Genomic DNA, 16,731 nt, shown 5'->3' on the forward strand with positions numbered 1-16,731 from the left:
CTGTCTTGTGAATTAGTTTTAAATGATTTTTAGTTTTAAGGAACGTGAGATAGTCCTGGTGAAAATTTCTTTAATCTACAGTACTGTAGGAGTCTCAGCTCAGGTTTGGTTATTATGTACAGAACTGTGTAGTAATGATTTTTATAGTGTTTTTTTTTTTTCTAAAGAAGTCACAACTTAATGTCAGACAATATCTTGTTTAGGAAGTTGAATAAATTGCTGTTCCACAGACTGCAGCAGCAGCACAAAGATCGAGAACTGACAGATTCTTCCTTTAGAAGACAATAAGCTTTGACTGGGAAATCAGTTGATCTTATTAACTCTGATCAAAACATTATTATTTAGACTTTATCATTTGAAACTCAGGCTTGCTACAGTAGGAAATACTGGCTGGTTTGATGCTTGCTGCGTGGATACTGTGCACGTATTGACAGGTTTTATGATAGCCAGCAGAGTGAGCATAGAGCTGTATTGAGTGGAGAAGCTGAGGTGGCAGGCAGGCAAACCAGATGGACTTTGATGGCCAAGTTGCAGTTTGAGCACTCCCACTAGACAGACACAGCAGTTTATCTCGTCTTTACCGCTCCGTACAAACACCCTGAGGCCTTATCTCTGGAAATGAGGAACAGAGGGGCTTTATACCTCGAATGTTCATGGGGGGATGGGGTCTCTTTAGATATCAGCATGAAGGTGCCTATAGAAACTTTGCCCTAATTCACTGGTTTAATCAATCATGGACTAGCACCTCCTCCAGGGTAAAAGCAAGAAATGTTTGATTTCATGACAGACAACATGGTGTTAAAGTGACAACTATACAGAGCTGATGGAGAGAGCTGATGGAGAGAGTCGAAATGGAAGCACTCAGCCGCCTAAATGGCTGTTAGTGCTTCTCATGGTGCACAAAGTCCATGCATTTAACATTATACCATGATTGTAAGATATACATTTCCCCAGTGAGTAACTGACTGGGGAATTTCTGACTGACTGACTATTTCTTTATATAAATTTCCACTGTTTTCATAAAATGTATGTGAGTCAGTGTCATTAGCCATAAGCGAGCCTATAACTTTCCTTGGCCTCTATAGTCTCTCTATATATTAGGAAATAGTAGTAACCTGAGTAGCTAAAAATCTGGTTTATTTTGCAGCTGATGAAATATTGTTTTCAATGAGACAGTTCGAAGAGTCTGTAAGGATCCTGGAAACACCTTCAGAACAGGGGCAAGTGTTGTCAAAAAGCCTTCTTATACTTCTCTTATACTTCAGACAAACAAACTGATGCTCAGCTCTGTGATGTGAATGTAATAGTGAAACATTAGAGGCAGAACCTGGAGCTACATCCAACACATAATGTAACTGTAAACTGTCTTTTTTGTTCGACCCTCCTTAACTGGCAAACAGCCAGATTTTTCCAAACCTGCTTGATGACATGACAAAGGGCTTCCAGAATCGCAGAAAATAAACGAAAACTTTCATAGGCATTTTGCAGAGGTTAAGTATTCCTTAATGTCCTCCATAAATAGGACTGACTTTGATGAAATCAGATTTTCCCTTCAAGGTGTTAGGCCTGTGAAAGCACCTCGGTCTCACTGGCTCTTGTAGATAAATCACCAGGAGCATATTACTCTGGTTGATTTGGTGATGAGAAAGGATCAGGGAGAGCACTTTAGACTGATTACTACTAGATCTGCTGACCTGGAAGCAGCGTATGTGCTGTCCAGGAAGAAAGGAATTGTTTTAGGCTTTCATATTTATTCTGCTCCCTGTCATCCTGTTTCCTTGTTGTGTTGCTTTAGGCTTTCCTGTCCTGCAGGATGCCGTGCTAACTCTCTATACATCTATCTCTCTGCTCTCATTTGTGCATCGCTGTGACACGAGCAGAGCGAGCTGCTGGGCTCTGCTGTCGCTTGGTGGTTCCCTGCCACAAAGGGATGCCCCGCCTCACCGACCTGTCTGTCAAAACCAAAGATGTGTGGGAGATCCCACGGGAGTCACTGCAGCTCATCAAACGTCTTGGGAATGGGCAGTTTGGGGAGGTCTGGATGGGTACGGATCCAGTCACCTCCAGAAGATGAGGTCACAAGGAAAGGGCCACACTGTACCAGCAGAGACTCTAGACTAACTCCAAAATACTGGCAAATAATCTGGCCTGGGAAGGGAGGGGATCAAATGAGGAACAGGAAATTTTGATAATTTTCAGGTTGGGAATGTTGCCAGGGAAATACTTATAGTTTCTAACCTCTTCTTCCCAAAGTTATCTGGAAAAACATCCAATGTGTCTGGAGACTCTGCTCTCAGTCTAAAGATGGCTTTCTTCCATGTCCCTCTCTGCATGCTCCTCTCCCCCGTAGTTAACCCTGTATGCCTTGCCTTCCCTCCCCCTGTAGAGAGTGCAGATGGTTTGTGCTGTAATTTAACGGGCGTGTGTGTGAACTACATCCCTGACACTGTGGGCTTGAGTCATGATTCCTGGGAGATCAGCAGAGACACACTTGAATTGGAAGTAAAGCTGGGGACGGGCTGTTTTGCTGATGTGTTTTACGGTAAGGGAATATAAAAACAGTACCCTTCTTCACTGTGAACCACCCTTGAAGAAAGATTTCTCCTCTTCCCTGCATTCTAGAAACATGTTGCTGTTAATTCAGTTTTATCCCTTTCTGGCATTCCCACTGGATTTTGTGTTTATTTCACACATAATCCATAAAATAAGACATTCAAAATCAGCCCCATATTTATAAATACAATAAACTTATGTTTGAGTATGCAGTATGGTTTTCCAGAATGGTCTCTTTTTAAAGTATTTAATACATGTTGCATAAGTAATCTTAACAGAATAAAATGTATAAACCAAAGCATCCAAGAGAAAGACTTTTTTACAGCTGCATCTTTCTCTAAAGAATGTTTTTTTGTACCAAAATTATGTAACTATGAATTTCCCAGTTTTCCCCTTCTTTACTTTGATGGCCAATAACTCACCAAGCTAAGTAGCTGATCAGGCAGGTAGCATTGTAGACTATAACAAAAGAAGTCACTTAGTGTGCCATTCACTATTTTTGATTGTTCCAGAATTATTTTTGATATCAGGGTTGTTACTCTAGCTAACAGGAGCTAGTTGACTCAAGAGAAATGATCACACTTACCCATCAAAGGTTTGGCAACACTTTTCCCACTGAATGCGAAAGTGTGTCCGACTTTTTGGTAATGACACATTTTGAATCCTATCTTGTGGGAAAGAGACTACAGTACCTCCAATGGAGAGTTCTTTTCAGTATTTATGACAGTATTGTTAGTTCTCTTTCAGTGTACACAGAGAACTACTTTTTTTGTAGTCAATCAAATCACACATTTTAACTCTAAATGTACTTGCATAAAGCAGTAACCACTGCATCACTGACTGGACATTAACAGTCAGACAGACTGCAGCCTTAAAGGTCATACTAGTGGAAGGCTAGCACTCACTGAGTCCACAATGTCACAGGTTACAAAAAAGTCATGAAGATCTGGAGATAATATGATGTTGTACATGTGGGAAAGTACACATTAGCGATTTGGCTCTCTACTTTTCACTGCAGCACAATATTTGCTGCCATGTTGGACTTTCATACTGCATAGCATTAGGGTTTGTGCTCTTATCATATTCCAGCCCACTCAGTCCTGAATCTCTCAATTTCTGCACAGCTGCATCACTAAAGAAGGCTAATCTGATTTATGAGCTTAATCTTAATTCAAACCACTTAACCCACTAAACACATGTAGACCAAGTGCTAGGTGATGAATGGGTCCCTACTAATATTTCTGCATCTATTACTGTCAAGTATTGACATGACTACAGTGATGCATTTCTAATTACACATACACTGACACGTACTGTCTCCTGATCTCATTCTGTGTTGCATGTTTACCTCACAGTCATTTCACAGCAAGACTTTTCACCTTGTTTTTGACTGGAGCCGCCTCTTAGCTTAGCTCGTTAGACACCAGGGTCAAGTCTGACTTTGAAATGACCTGATTTGAATATGAACTGTATGTACTGATACCAGCATTTATGTGTGTGCCAGGAACATGGAATGGCACCACTAAGGTGGCGGTGAAGACTCTGAAACCTGGCACCATGTCCCCTGAGTCCTTCCTGGAGGAGGCTCAGATCATGAAGAAACTCCGCCATGACAAGCTGGTGCAGCTCTACGCTGTGGTGTCTGAGGAACCCATTTACATTGTGACAGAGTACATGGGCAAAGGTAGAGAAGCATACTTAATAGCTACGGTTATATAGTTCCTTGCAGAAACAATCAGCAGTTTCATGAATAAAGTTAATTGACGATATTAACAAACAATCGGTATTTTCTCTGGACCCACTGGGTTTGGCATAGATAAGCTTACATGCTTGTTTTATTTAGACAAAAGTCTACTCCTGTCAGTAACTGATGTGTTATGTTAAGGCCTTATTTTCAAAAAGACTGAAGATGATTAACGCCTTCAAAACAATGCTCCAGAAACAGAATTTAGTAATCCCACCTGATAAAGAGCTGTGGATGCACATTGAACACTAGAGGCATGTGGTTCGTGGTTTGTAATAGCAGAAAAACAGTGCACCACCGATTCATTGATGGATGTAGGCTATAAAGCAGGCAGTTGTCTACAGTGTATGCATGTATGTCTGCATACAGACTAACATGAGATATCTGTGTATGTGTCCACTGTAGGAAGCCTGCTAGATTTCTTAAAGGATGGAGAAGGGCGAGCGTTGAAGCTGCCGAACCTGGTGGACATGGCAGCACAGGTAAACCATGACCCAGGAACTTAGTGTTTCCACCTTAGTTTGTTGAAGTCGCTGGTGTGTTTCTGTTACATGAAGGTAACAGGAATAGTGGACATGTCTCCAGAAAACAAAAAAAAAAAGTTTTCAGATACTTTGGAAAGTGAAAAAACTCCTTTATTTCTTGCGTTAAAAATCATTTATTGTCAGTTAAACTCAACTCATCTAATTTTATATTAAAAACCTTTTACATTAAAAGCCTGCTCAGTTGTCATTATCCCCTTCACATTTCTAATAGACTTGTTTTTAAAACATAGGCAGAGGGTTGAGTTTCTTTCTGCAAAACAACAGAAGCAGTAAAAAAAAAGAACCCTAAAATATGAATATCCACTTAAATTTGATAATTTTACAAAATGTGAATTTGGACGAACTTCAATCTCAGTCTCACATTTAATAGAATAACAGAATCAAACACTTTGATAATAATTAATTATTCAGTTCATAAGATAAGACCAAATAGGATGAATTCAAGTGGTCTTGTAGTTAATTAGTCAGTCTGCAGTGAGAGTAGTCAGTCATCATCTGCCTGATGCCAGTGGGGATGAAGAATCTGCTGTATCATTCAGTCCTGCAGCTCAGTGAGCTGAGTCGTCCACTGCAGCTGCTTCTCTGCTCCATCAGGATGTTGTGAAGGGGATGGTCAGTGTATTCCAGGATGGTCTCTACCTTTTTCTGTCTGCATCTATCCACACCACACCACATCTATCCACCACAGCCTCCAGTGAGTCCAGCCTCATTCCAGTCACTGAACCAGCTTTTTGCACCAGTTTGTCCAGCTGCCTGGCGTCCTTCTGTTTTATGCTGCTTCCCCTGCAGATTGCAGCATAAAACTGCTCACTTGTTACCATAGTTTGGTAAAACATGTGCAGCATCTTCCTGCAGATGCCTATAAGGACCTAAGCCACCTTAGGAGGAGAAGTGCATCTTATTTTAAGCAGAATTATTTTGTACTTAACATAATAAATCGTCCATCTTGAACCTGAAAAGGTTTTCTGTTAGGCCTGTAAATTTAACAGAAAACTGACAATATGAGCTGCCCACCATCATCTACCATCATCTACCATCATCACCACCATCATCACTAGCATTTCCTAATGCTAAGACACTGCAAGAGGATAGTATCTGCAGAATCTCTTGGCTCCAAATCCTTTTCAATAATTCTCTGCACACCGTTTGCTTGACATTGCTTTGTGTGCCAGTGTTTATAACACAGTGAAAGATATATACACTGTATGACTCCAATAATGATAATATGGAAAATATATATATATATTTAGCCCCCTAAATATATGTGTTGACGCAGCTTGCTCTCTGTGCTGTGCCCTAGGTGGCAGCAGGCATGGCCTACATCGAGAGGATGAACTATATCCACAGAGACCTGCGCTCTGCCAACATCCTGGTTGGAGACAACCTAGTGTGCAAGATTGCTGATTTCGGTCTTGCCAGGCTCATCGAAGACAACGAATACACTGCCCGGCAAGGTGGGGGCTCCCAACCCTTTCCTCAAAAACACACACATTCCAGCCAGATGCTAATTCTGCATGTTCTTATTCACAGCATTTGCCTGCTGTATGACTGAATTAGGTCATGGAGGAAATTCTCAGCAGACCACAAAATTTGCAACAAACCCACATCAAACTGACCAGCAAATAGTTAGCAGTCAGTCCAGTCCAGATATTTGCTTGCAGTTAGCTGACTTTACAAACTGAATCATCTCTATGACAACTGAGCCACTCATTTCACTAAAGAGGGTAATGTCAATAGCTATGCATCAGATCACCTTATTCTCGTGGTATGGCAGCAACCAGCACATTTGCTAAAGTCCATAAAAAATGTGCTCACATATCACTTTAAAGCCTGTTGCCACTAAAATCAGAAGATATGCTCTTAGACATACACACTCAGGAGAGCTGTACAGCGGATGTCCTGGGACACACATGGCCTACAGCCTGTCAAGACAAGTAGATGTTTACTGTCGATTACTGGCTTTTTATGACTAAGAACTGCTCTCTCATAATAGATTTTATGACTGCAGATGTGAATAATCCTCTTGCCATAATGGACACAGCTGACACCAGAGCACAAATGCATAGCTTGCATCTCCGAGTTATAGCCAAACTGTCTCATAAATTTGAAAAAAGTTACAAAAATACATTCATGTCACGGTAGTACTTTTGAGTGGGCAGATTTAGTAGCAAAATGTGCAGTATATTTGCCACCATCTATGTAAAAAGGCCTTTACCTCCCCTGGAGCTACGGAAGATACTACGCACCTATTTTCATAGGCTGAGTAGCAAAATGTGCTGCCAGCTGCCAGCTCTTCACAACAAATTGTTTAGTTGCGACATGTGACAGAAGGCACCCACTTTTGTGAATGAACCTGCAGATGTACTGAAACACTGTCTTCCTGCTTTGTTATAGGTGCCAAGTTTCCCATTAAGTGGACCGCCCCAGAGGCTGCGCTGTATGGGAAGTTCACCATCAAGTCAGATGTGTGGTCCTTTGGTATCTTGCTCACAGAGCTAGTCACCAAGGGTCGGGTACCCTACCCAGGTGAGGACAGAGGAGGTCATACACTCAATAAAGTGGCCTGATAAAGAGAGATCTCTCTTGTATGAAACATCAGGTTGTTACAGAAGCACACACAGCTTTTCCAAATACAGCAGGCCACTGTTCCGTGCTGCTCATGGGTGTAAACAGTTCTTTAATTCTTGGGGAACCTTCCTTTCCCTGCCAGAATAGGTTTCATTACCTCCACACGCATGTGGGACAAGTTGAATTTGAGAGAGAAGCAAAAAGAGAAAATGAGGGGGAGGATGGGACAGATCACAGAGTGTACTCTGAGTCCAGCTCTGTGCAGGGAGGGGGAATATGTGTCCAGGCCTAGGGCGAGGAAGGTTAGCACACAGTTACTTGAAGGAGTAGCATCATGCTGAAGAATGTGTTAGCAGATTTCTGAAGCCATCGCTGGGTTCTTGACTGAAATACTGTGACTTAAATATCAGCACACTGTTATCTTCTTATTGCAAAAAAGGCGGTGTAAACAGACAGCTAGTACTGTCAGCTGCACCTGACCTCAGACCAGCATTCACATCTGGAGCTCACTCTAATTTGAGCTGTGCTAGTGTTGTTTCAAAAGCAGTGTGCTACTAGCAGGTAAAAAGACAGTCTTATCTGAATCTCCTGCTTCAGCTTCATCCATTGCAGCTGTGAGCAGATTCATTAGACAGCCACAGAGGAAATGAGAAATCAAAGTATTGCAAAGAGTGTGTGCACATGTTACAAAAAGTACACATTTGCCTTCCAGAGTCTACTTCAGTAAGAGTAAGAAAAGCTGTATAAGAGTACAAAAGGTGCTTTTATACATGTAATGGAGTACATGTAACTCATCAGTACCAACCTCTGGTTCTTGATGATTCTGGGATGTGTTTTAGACAACAGAGACTGTGAACCTTGCCAAAACATTAGCTACTTAAAAGGCTTTTGCAGATGTAAAATGTTAAGAAAAGACCGGCACCACATGTGATGTTCAAGCTCGGTCTGTTTCTTTTTTTTTTGTTTCTGTTTCCACTCTGTTGTCATATTGATCTGTTTAAGAGCCCCTGGTTGTACCTATTCACACTAATGCATGTTTTTGATTTTTATTAATTTATTTACTTCTTCTTTTTTTCCAGGGATGAACAACCGTGAGGTACTGGAGCAGGTGGAACGAGGCTACAGGATGCCGTGTCCCCAGGACTGCCCCATCTCGCTGCACGAGCTGATGCTGCAGTGCTGGAAGAAGGACGCCGAGGAGAGGCCCACCTTTGAGTACCTGCAGGCCTTCTTGGAGGACTACTTCACAGCCACAGAGCCTCAGTACCAGCCCGGAGACAACCTCTAAACACCCTCCAAACCTTTTCTCTCTCTGGGGTGGATCAGAGTCGGCTCGAGGCTGTGACCAGACTGGCCAAATCAGTGCCAATTAAAAAAATAATGTTTAAAAAAAAAAAGAGCCTTCCCCATCAGGCCTTTATTTTAGAAACCTGCGCAGCTCCCCCCCACAAAAAAAAACACAAACCTCAGTTTCCTACTCGCCCCTTAGTGTCTGAACTCTGTAAGTGCGATAATTAGGAAAGCTGGTGGATGGAGTGTGGACGGAGACAGCTCGGGTTGTAATAATGCAATTAAATACCTGTACTGAGTGTAAATAAGAAAGGCTTGTTTTAATTTGTTTGCTTCTGTTCCAGATCTTTATTTTCTCCTGCACAAATCAATAATATGATAAAACTGAAAACTGAAGGAACCTGAGCAGACAAAGTTAATCTGTAAGTTTATTATTATTATTTTATACGGATTAAATCGGAAGCCACCATATACTTTCTATCCTTTCCTATCATGTAAAAAGAATCCCCCCCTCTCCCCCAGTTATTGCTTTGTTCTTGACTTTTCAGTTTGTGATATTGCAGAGGCTTCAACCAAGACGCAGTCCTTGGTCATCGTTCTTTTTCTTTTTCCTACACCCATCCAAAGCTTCCACTGAGCTGTAGGACTGCCTCCATATGGAGCAAGTTTCTACATGTTGCAGTTTTGTAAATTCCAGTTAATCATGAAAGGATTTTGAACATATCCCTCTTCAATTATACTTTTGAGAAAATCTGGGTGGAATATTTGTCTCCATACCACAGATGTTTTTGTTTTAACTGGAAGAAAGAAAGCTCGAGTTGAATGAAGGAGAGCATGTTTGTCTTTATTTGAGCCGACATTCTGAAGCCTCTCATTATCACCAAGCCTCTTGTTTTTGGGGAAAGTGTGTGTTTTTCCTCGTCTCCTGCACATCCTTCAAACTGAGCAAGCAGGGCGCTGACATGCAGCTAAACCAGGACCTCCTCACCTCCTCTTCTTTCCTCTTTTGTGTTTTACTGACAAGGGTATATTTTATAAGGGTATATTTTGGTTTTTTCAGATTGTGATTTTGTTGAAACCTTTTCAATGATCCTTTAAGCATCAGTTGTGCTTTGTGTTCAGGGATGCTTTGGAGCCATTACATGTTGCAAATTAAAAACTGCATATTTCAAGGTATGAATTCACAACGAAAACTGAGTTGAAAAGGAACCAAGCCCGGATCTAGGCTTACTACAGGTGGTTTCACTGGTCTTCATTTTTCAGTGTACAGATAAATGGTTTTTAGGTGTTGCTAACATTCCTCCTTTCTATATTTCATTTCCATTTTTAACATTACCTGTTTTGTTAATTCAGTGATTTGGCATTTGAAATTCAGAATAAACATTTTACATTCTTTTCAAGACATGTTTTTCCACATGCCAGTGCTTGTATGCTTTGACTCCCACATGCTCAGATGTGTGTGTGCTCTGTGTGTGTGTGTTGAAATAGAAAGTATTTGCTAGAATTTGTGTCTTGTGTGATGATAAACTGAAATTCATTTAAGACTGTTAGTTTGTCAGAACAAGAGATTTGAAGATGAACATGCATAAAAATAATCACCAGTTTGCAGCAATCACACTCAGTCCCCTAACACATTCTTGGGTGTCTTCCAGACCTGGCACCTGAACCACCTTGCTTCAAATCAAGCCAAGAGCACCTCTCACAGCTCTCTTCATAGAGACCAATGTACATATTGCAACAAAGATTCAAACAAAATGAAATTTTTTTGAAAAGTATAAATGAACTTTGAAAGCCTTGGACACCCATGACCCTGTCATCTGTTCACTGTCCATCCTTAGACAACTTTTGGTCGGTACTAACCACTGCAGACTGGGAACACCCAACAAGATCTGTACTTCTGTGGATGCTCTGACCCAGTCACCTAGCCACCACACCCTGGCCCCTGTCAAAGCCCCTCAGATCCATCCATCCATCTTTTTCCACCTTCTTCCACTTATCCGGGGCCGGGTCGTGAGGGCAGTAGTCTAAGCGGAGATGCCCAGAGTTCCTTTTCCCTGGACACTTCCTCCAGCTCATCCAGGGGGACACCGAGGCCTTCCCAGGCCAGCCGAGTGACATAGTCCCTCCACCGTGTCCTGGGTCTTCCCCGGGGCCTCCTCCCGGTGGGACATGCCGGAACACCTCCCCTGGGAGGCGCCCATGAGGCATCCAGTGCAGATTCCCATGCCACCTCAGCTGGCTCCTCTCGGTGTGGAGGAGCAGCAGCTCTACTCCGAGCTCCTTACCCTATCTCTGAGTGCCCGGCCACCCTGCGAAGGAAGCTCATTTCAGCCGAGATCTTATCCTTTGGGTCATGACACTAGAGCTCATGACCATAGGTGAGAGTTGGAACGTAGATTGACTGGTAAATAGAGAGCCTCGCCTTTCAGCTCAGCTCCCCTCAGATCTTTACACTTGTTTTTCCTGCTTTCATCACATCAACTTTGAGGACTTAATGTTCACTTGCTGCTTAATATACCCAACACACTGGCAGGTGCCACTATAACAAGATAATCAGTGTTATTCACTTTATCTGTCAAGAGGTCATAATGTTATGCTGATCGGTGTCTGCCACATTTTGAAATGTCTGTTATGGCATTGTACTGTTTTACTAAATGTCACAGGTTCATCATATTAACTGGAAAGATTTGCAGTGCATTTGCCAAACAGGTACTTGTCTGTATCCAACCATTGTCTCCCACTTCTGTTTGTCCTGTTTGAATTCAGAATCAATACTGCTGGGAGCTTCTCCTGCCCCTCTGCAGTACAATAGCTATGGCCTTTTTTGTTTGGTGTTTTTAGATTGTTTGTTTTTCAGGGGGTTTTTTTGTTTTGTTTTTTTGTCTTGACCTGAAAACTGAATCTTAATGGTCAAGGCCTTACTATTGGTGACTTATCTATCAGCTCTCTTGGTAATTTATCACTGCCTGGCCTTTGTGAACAGAAGCTGGCCAAATTATTGTTTACAGGGCTAGCTCGTAAAATACAGGAAATCCAAAGTGCAATCATTTGAATTGTGTTTGTAAATTCATAATTTATTTCATTTTCATCAGTTTTGGGCATCAGACACTCATTTAGGACAAACTGACCCTTGACACCAGCAGGTGATGTGACTACATCCTCCTGAAGCTTTATAGGGAGCAGCTGGAACTGTCTCACACATCCCTCCTCATATCATTACCAGCAAGCATGCATGTATGTGGACAAAGCCACTTCTCTGATGCCATTGGAGTTCTAAGGAACACAACAAGAAGGTCCGACACATGCCAGGTATCTTTGGTTTTATCCTTTGCAAGATTAGGGCTAGGACTAGGACTGGGATCAAATAGGATTTTTAAGTGTTTTAGCTTTCCTTAATTTCTGAAGAACACTATTTATGTTAAACTCATTGTCCAGTAACAGCAATTAGGCAGAAGGACTGGAGGGTTCTGTGTCTTATCAACAGTGTAGTTTATGTACTGTTGTGTCACAGAACAGTTCTGAAACCTCCGTTTCCTCCTCTTCAATGACCCACCCAAGGCAGGGACATCAGCTTTCATCCAGCATTTATTGTAAGGTTATACAATTTTGTACAATTCCCACTTCTTCTCTTTCGTATTTGTATAGTCAGAGCTTTAAACAAAGTGCAACAGCTCATATCTTTCAGTTTTAATTAACATTTGAAATCTGGAAATTTCTCCCAAATCTTCCAAGTTTCCAATGAGGAAAAATAAAACTGCAGCAAAGACCCTCAGCAGTATTTGTCTGCTGTACTCTTGTCTCTGTCAGGAAGAGTAATGACTTTATTGCAGGTATAAGTACATGAGCAGCTGCCTGGGGGTGAAGGAATCATGTAGGAAGCCAGCATCACTGTCTTTGTTACTGTTCAGAAGATATACTACCCATTTCTTTGCATCATGGGTATTCCAGGTTTGTATCATGAAGGTCATGAAGTTTGGGCTTTGGCTGTGCAAGTTGTAAAATGTGAATGATTTAGTGGCATCTAGTGGTGAGAAATGTGATTCACTGTCTAGAGCCAGTGTTTGGTTTGTCTGTTTTCTGCTACTGTAGTAACATGGCAGCACAGCATGCAGTGGTGTGTCTAAGACATTTTTACTGAGGTGGCCAAGGTGGGCCATAGAGCTAGTGTGGGGTGGCCAAGGTGGGCCATAGAGCTAGTGTGGGGTGGCCATGGCACAGTGAACCTTAATGAATGGCAGGTGATCAAAGTGTGTAATACAGATCCAATCTTCAGCAATAAATAAACCACCACCACAAAAACTAGAGCTGATAATACAATCTGAATAGTACTAACAAGCAACTCTTCCCTCATCTCTTCCCAAGCTAAGATAACAAAATCTGTCTGCTTTTAATATGACGTATACTATATAATCATGAAGTGATACATGTCAAACCAATGTTTCAATTGACTTTTATTCAAACAAAGGTGAATGACAATACATAAATTATGAAATATGTAAATAACCAAAGAAACCTTAACTCCAAAGTTTGTGCTTTTCTAATTTTATATGTTAACTCTCATGAGCAATGGGGAGTTATAATAATATCATTAGAATAAGAGGGATTTCAGTTCCCTTGTTACAAAGGAAAAAAATACCAATCAATAGATGTACACAGTCCATCTAATCAATTCACAGTCCATGACTGAAATGTCTCTGTAGCATGGCTTTTTGTTGTTTGTTTGTTTCAGCTGCTCCCAGCAGCTCAATTGATCCACCTAATCAATTTAGCACAAGTTTTACACCAGATGCTCTTCCTGACTGTTAGGTAAATCTTTTCACAAATAGACTCAGAATATGAACTTCGGTAAGATTATATAGAGGTTTTACTTGTAAGGAGTAACAGTCACATAGCACCTTGGTACAGCATGAGGGTTACTGGCTGTTAGCCGGGCAGCACATCTTTTATTACTGTGATACAAACAAAGTCATGTGATAAAAGAAGAAAGACGAGGCAGTTTCCCACAAGACTGCAAGACATCTGGGTTTCAATACTAAGTGTGTTATTAGGGAATGAAGGTTAGAACAGACTGACCTTAGAGAGAGAGGGAGAAGAAATAGGCCCTATTCAACAGTGACACATTAAAGTAGAGAAGATTAACAAACTTGAGGGTAAACATTATTAATTTCTCTAACACTGACACAACCTCAGTGATTGCGAATAGTAGCCTCTGGTCTTCCAAGTTGGTCGCCAATCCAAGTACTAACCAGGCACAGTCCTTCATAACTTCCGAAATCAGACACTATTAAGCACCAACACTGGGATGCGGCTACCTCGCTGTAGCATGGCATGTGGCATCAAATTACCTTCAGCTTCCTTGTAGAGAAAAAAACGGCGCCGCTCCACAGCTCTCATTGGTCAAAACTATGCGGTGGCTGTAGCTCAGGAGAGGTAGAGCATGGTTGACCATGAACCAGAGGGTTGGTGGTTTGATCCTTGGCTTCCCTGGTCCACAGGCCGAAGTGTCCTTGGGCAAGACACTGAACCCCAAGTTGCCCCCGATGGCTGTTCCACCGATGTATGAATGTGTGAGCATTTGTGTGAGCAAGTGGATGAATGGACAAATACTGTAAAAGCGCTTTGAGTACACTTGCAGTTAGAAAAGTGCTGTACAAGTATAAGACCATTTACCATAAGCTGACCAGAGATCAGTTTTCAGTTTAGTATGACTGCAGTAGTTGGAAATGTCAAACTGATGCTGAATCAGTAGATTAGCATATGCCTGTATGAGTTGATGGACTTGACAAACTACAAATCAGAACAGGGCCTGCTCTAGGGGTGGCCACTGGGGTGGCCAATGAAATTCCAGGGGTGGCTGTGGCCATTCTTGGCCACTCCTCTAGACTTTGCAGCATGGCTGCCTCCATCAAAGGAGACCTGCTCCCAGTGTAGATTTAAAAGACTCATTGTACGATTAGGAATCAGAATCATCTTTATTGGCCAAGTTTTTGCACACAAACAAGGAATTTTTTTAAGAAAGGAAGATAGGAGGTGAAAAAGAAAGCAAAAGAAAAAAAGGCTAGAAAAGATTGTACTTTTAAAATATAAAACATATACAATTTGTGAACTAGTGCAATAGGAATGCAAGGATTTCACTGTATCTGAAGTATAACTGTGACAGTGGTATAACAGACAGGTAGACACAGATATGCAAATATGCATACAGTGTTAAAAAATTGCACAATGGTTATTACACTACTTTATGACATCAGAGTTCATGAGAGCAACAGCCTGGGGGAAGAAACTCTGTCTGTGCCAGGTGGTTTGGCAAATGCAGTGGTTGGTATTTTATGATGATTGTATACTAACAACAACATATTTATGAATTCTCTATTCCATTTCTGCTCATCGATTGCTCTAAAAATGACACATTGAACCTTTAACACTTCTTGCTTGCTGTGCCTTCTCAGGTAGCAACCAGACAGGCAAACTGCAGATATGTTAGCTTTCAAACCTATCTATAAAAACTATAGAGAGCCTAGATAGGAATGTATTGGCATTTACTCCAAAACCACAAGCAGAGTTTTGTGAAATGTGAAAAAGGAGGTAATACTTCTGTAAAAGGTTTTACCCATTGTATGTTATGTATTTCACATGCCTCAATATTGATATGCAACATTATTGTTTTTGAAGCAGTTAGCATTGGAGCTAGGCTATTTGTCGATCAGCTGCTGGGTGCTGTGACATAAACATTAAATAAATGTCTGTCTATGTGTGTGTAGGGTGGGGCAGGGTGTATATGTTAAGAGAAGCAAACACAGGAAAGACCAGGTCTTTTAGTTTTCAGTTATAGGTCAGTTCCATATTCTAAAGGATGGTTACGTATTTTACAGGACGGTGGACAATGCTAGTACAAAATAAAAGAATTATGTTCATGTTTTTGTTTCGGGGTGATAAATTACTTCATAAACCTGTAGCAGCAAGCAGCAGTTTTCAGTTTTAATCAGTAATTATGTAATAACTTCAGATAGGACCAGTCAGAGAAAGGTCAAAGATCTGAATTTCTTTGTTTCCATCTTTTCCTTCCAGCCAACTTTGTCACATTATACATGCTCTGCTTTCATGTCCAACACAGCTATCATACTGCATCCTGAGAACCAAGTACAACAATGAGAACTTCAACAGGAATGACTATAGCATCCCAATCAATGTGGCAGGAGACTTAGCCAATATGCTGCTGAACCTCAACTCCACCACCAACTTCCTGCTCTACAGCATGGTTAGTCAGCGCTTCCAGCAAGAGCTGGTGCAGGTGGTGACTTGTAGAGCAAAGGCACATGAACTGGGCTCTGTTCACACCCATACCACCATGAAGTTCTTCTCAGTTCTAGATCATAAGGCCTCACCATGCAGTAACCCTGTGACTGTGATGCTGACCAGTCTCAAACACACAATAGAAATATACTGTTTAAGCTGTGTTGCTAGAGCATGAATTTTAATGAGTAAAAACATTTAAAAACATTTAAATCTAGTTCTGTAGCCATAAATCCCTTTCTTACTTTGAAAATGTCAAATATTTACCCCTTTAATGGGGAGTTAAGGGAAGTAAACTCTAGCTGGTTTAATATGAGATTGTATAACTTGTACAACTTGTAAACCCCACCTACCCACTATATTTGATATAGTTGGTATATTGACATGGTTAAAGCATTACAGATGGTGTTAATCATGGAATACAGGCGATATCTTTCCCAGCTAACTACTGAGTTAGCTTAAAAAAACAAATTCAAACTTATTTTTTCATAATTTGTTTAAAAGTCAAGCAGTGTGTCCTTGGTGAAAATAAGGGTTTCAGCTTCAAAGTGTAGACTCTTTTCTTGTCAGTCATGGTGAAATCAAGGTGAAATAAATAAAGACAGGTGAACATATAGTGTCTCAGTAAAGTGGTGAACCATCATGTGCTAGCAGAACAGCTTCACTCTGCCTTGGCACTGAATCTTCAAGTCTGAACTCTACTAAGGTGATAAACAGCATTCTTCCTAAGCATGTTTC

At 41.2% G+C, this 16,731-nt stretch overlaps 1 protein-coding gene across 5 annotated transcripts in view; it reads left to right on the plus strand.

Moving 5' to 3' along the window:
- The window catches only part of fynb (FYN proto-oncogene, Src family tyrosine kinase b), a 71,662-nt gene extending 61,560 nt beyond the window's left edge, over positions 1 to 10,102 (plus strand). For 4 of the 5 annotated variants that reach the window (XM_026318087.2, XM_026318090.2, XM_026318086.1 and 1 more), the window contains 6 exons: positions 1,881 to 2,045; positions 4,058 to 4,237; positions 4,703 to 4,779; positions 6,143 to 6,296; positions 7,237 to 7,368; positions 8,490 to 10,102. In XM_026318087.2, the coding sequence (XP_026173872.1) occupies positions 1,881 to 2,045; positions 4,058 to 4,237; positions 4,703 to 4,779; positions 6,143 to 6,296; positions 7,237 to 7,368; positions 8,490 to 8,698 (917 nt within the window). In that variant the 3' untranslated portion in view covers positions 8,699 to 10,102. Of the gene's footprint in view, positions 1 to 1,880; positions 2,046 to 2,386; positions 2,543 to 4,057; positions 4,238 to 4,702; positions 4,780 to 6,142; positions 6,297 to 7,236; positions 7,369 to 8,489 lie in introns of all 5 variants that reach the window. The other variant, XM_026318091.2, reaches the window with a different exon arrangement.
- Positions 10,103 to 16,731: the final 6,629 nt, after the last annotated feature.

This window comes from Mastacembelus armatus, chromosome 24, assembly GCF_900324485.2.
Source record: "Mastacembelus armatus chromosome 24, fMasArm1.2, whole genome shotgun sequence".
NCBI lineage: Eukaryota > Metazoa > Chordata > Actinopteri > Synbranchiformes > Mastacembelidae > Mastacembelus > Mastacembelus armatus.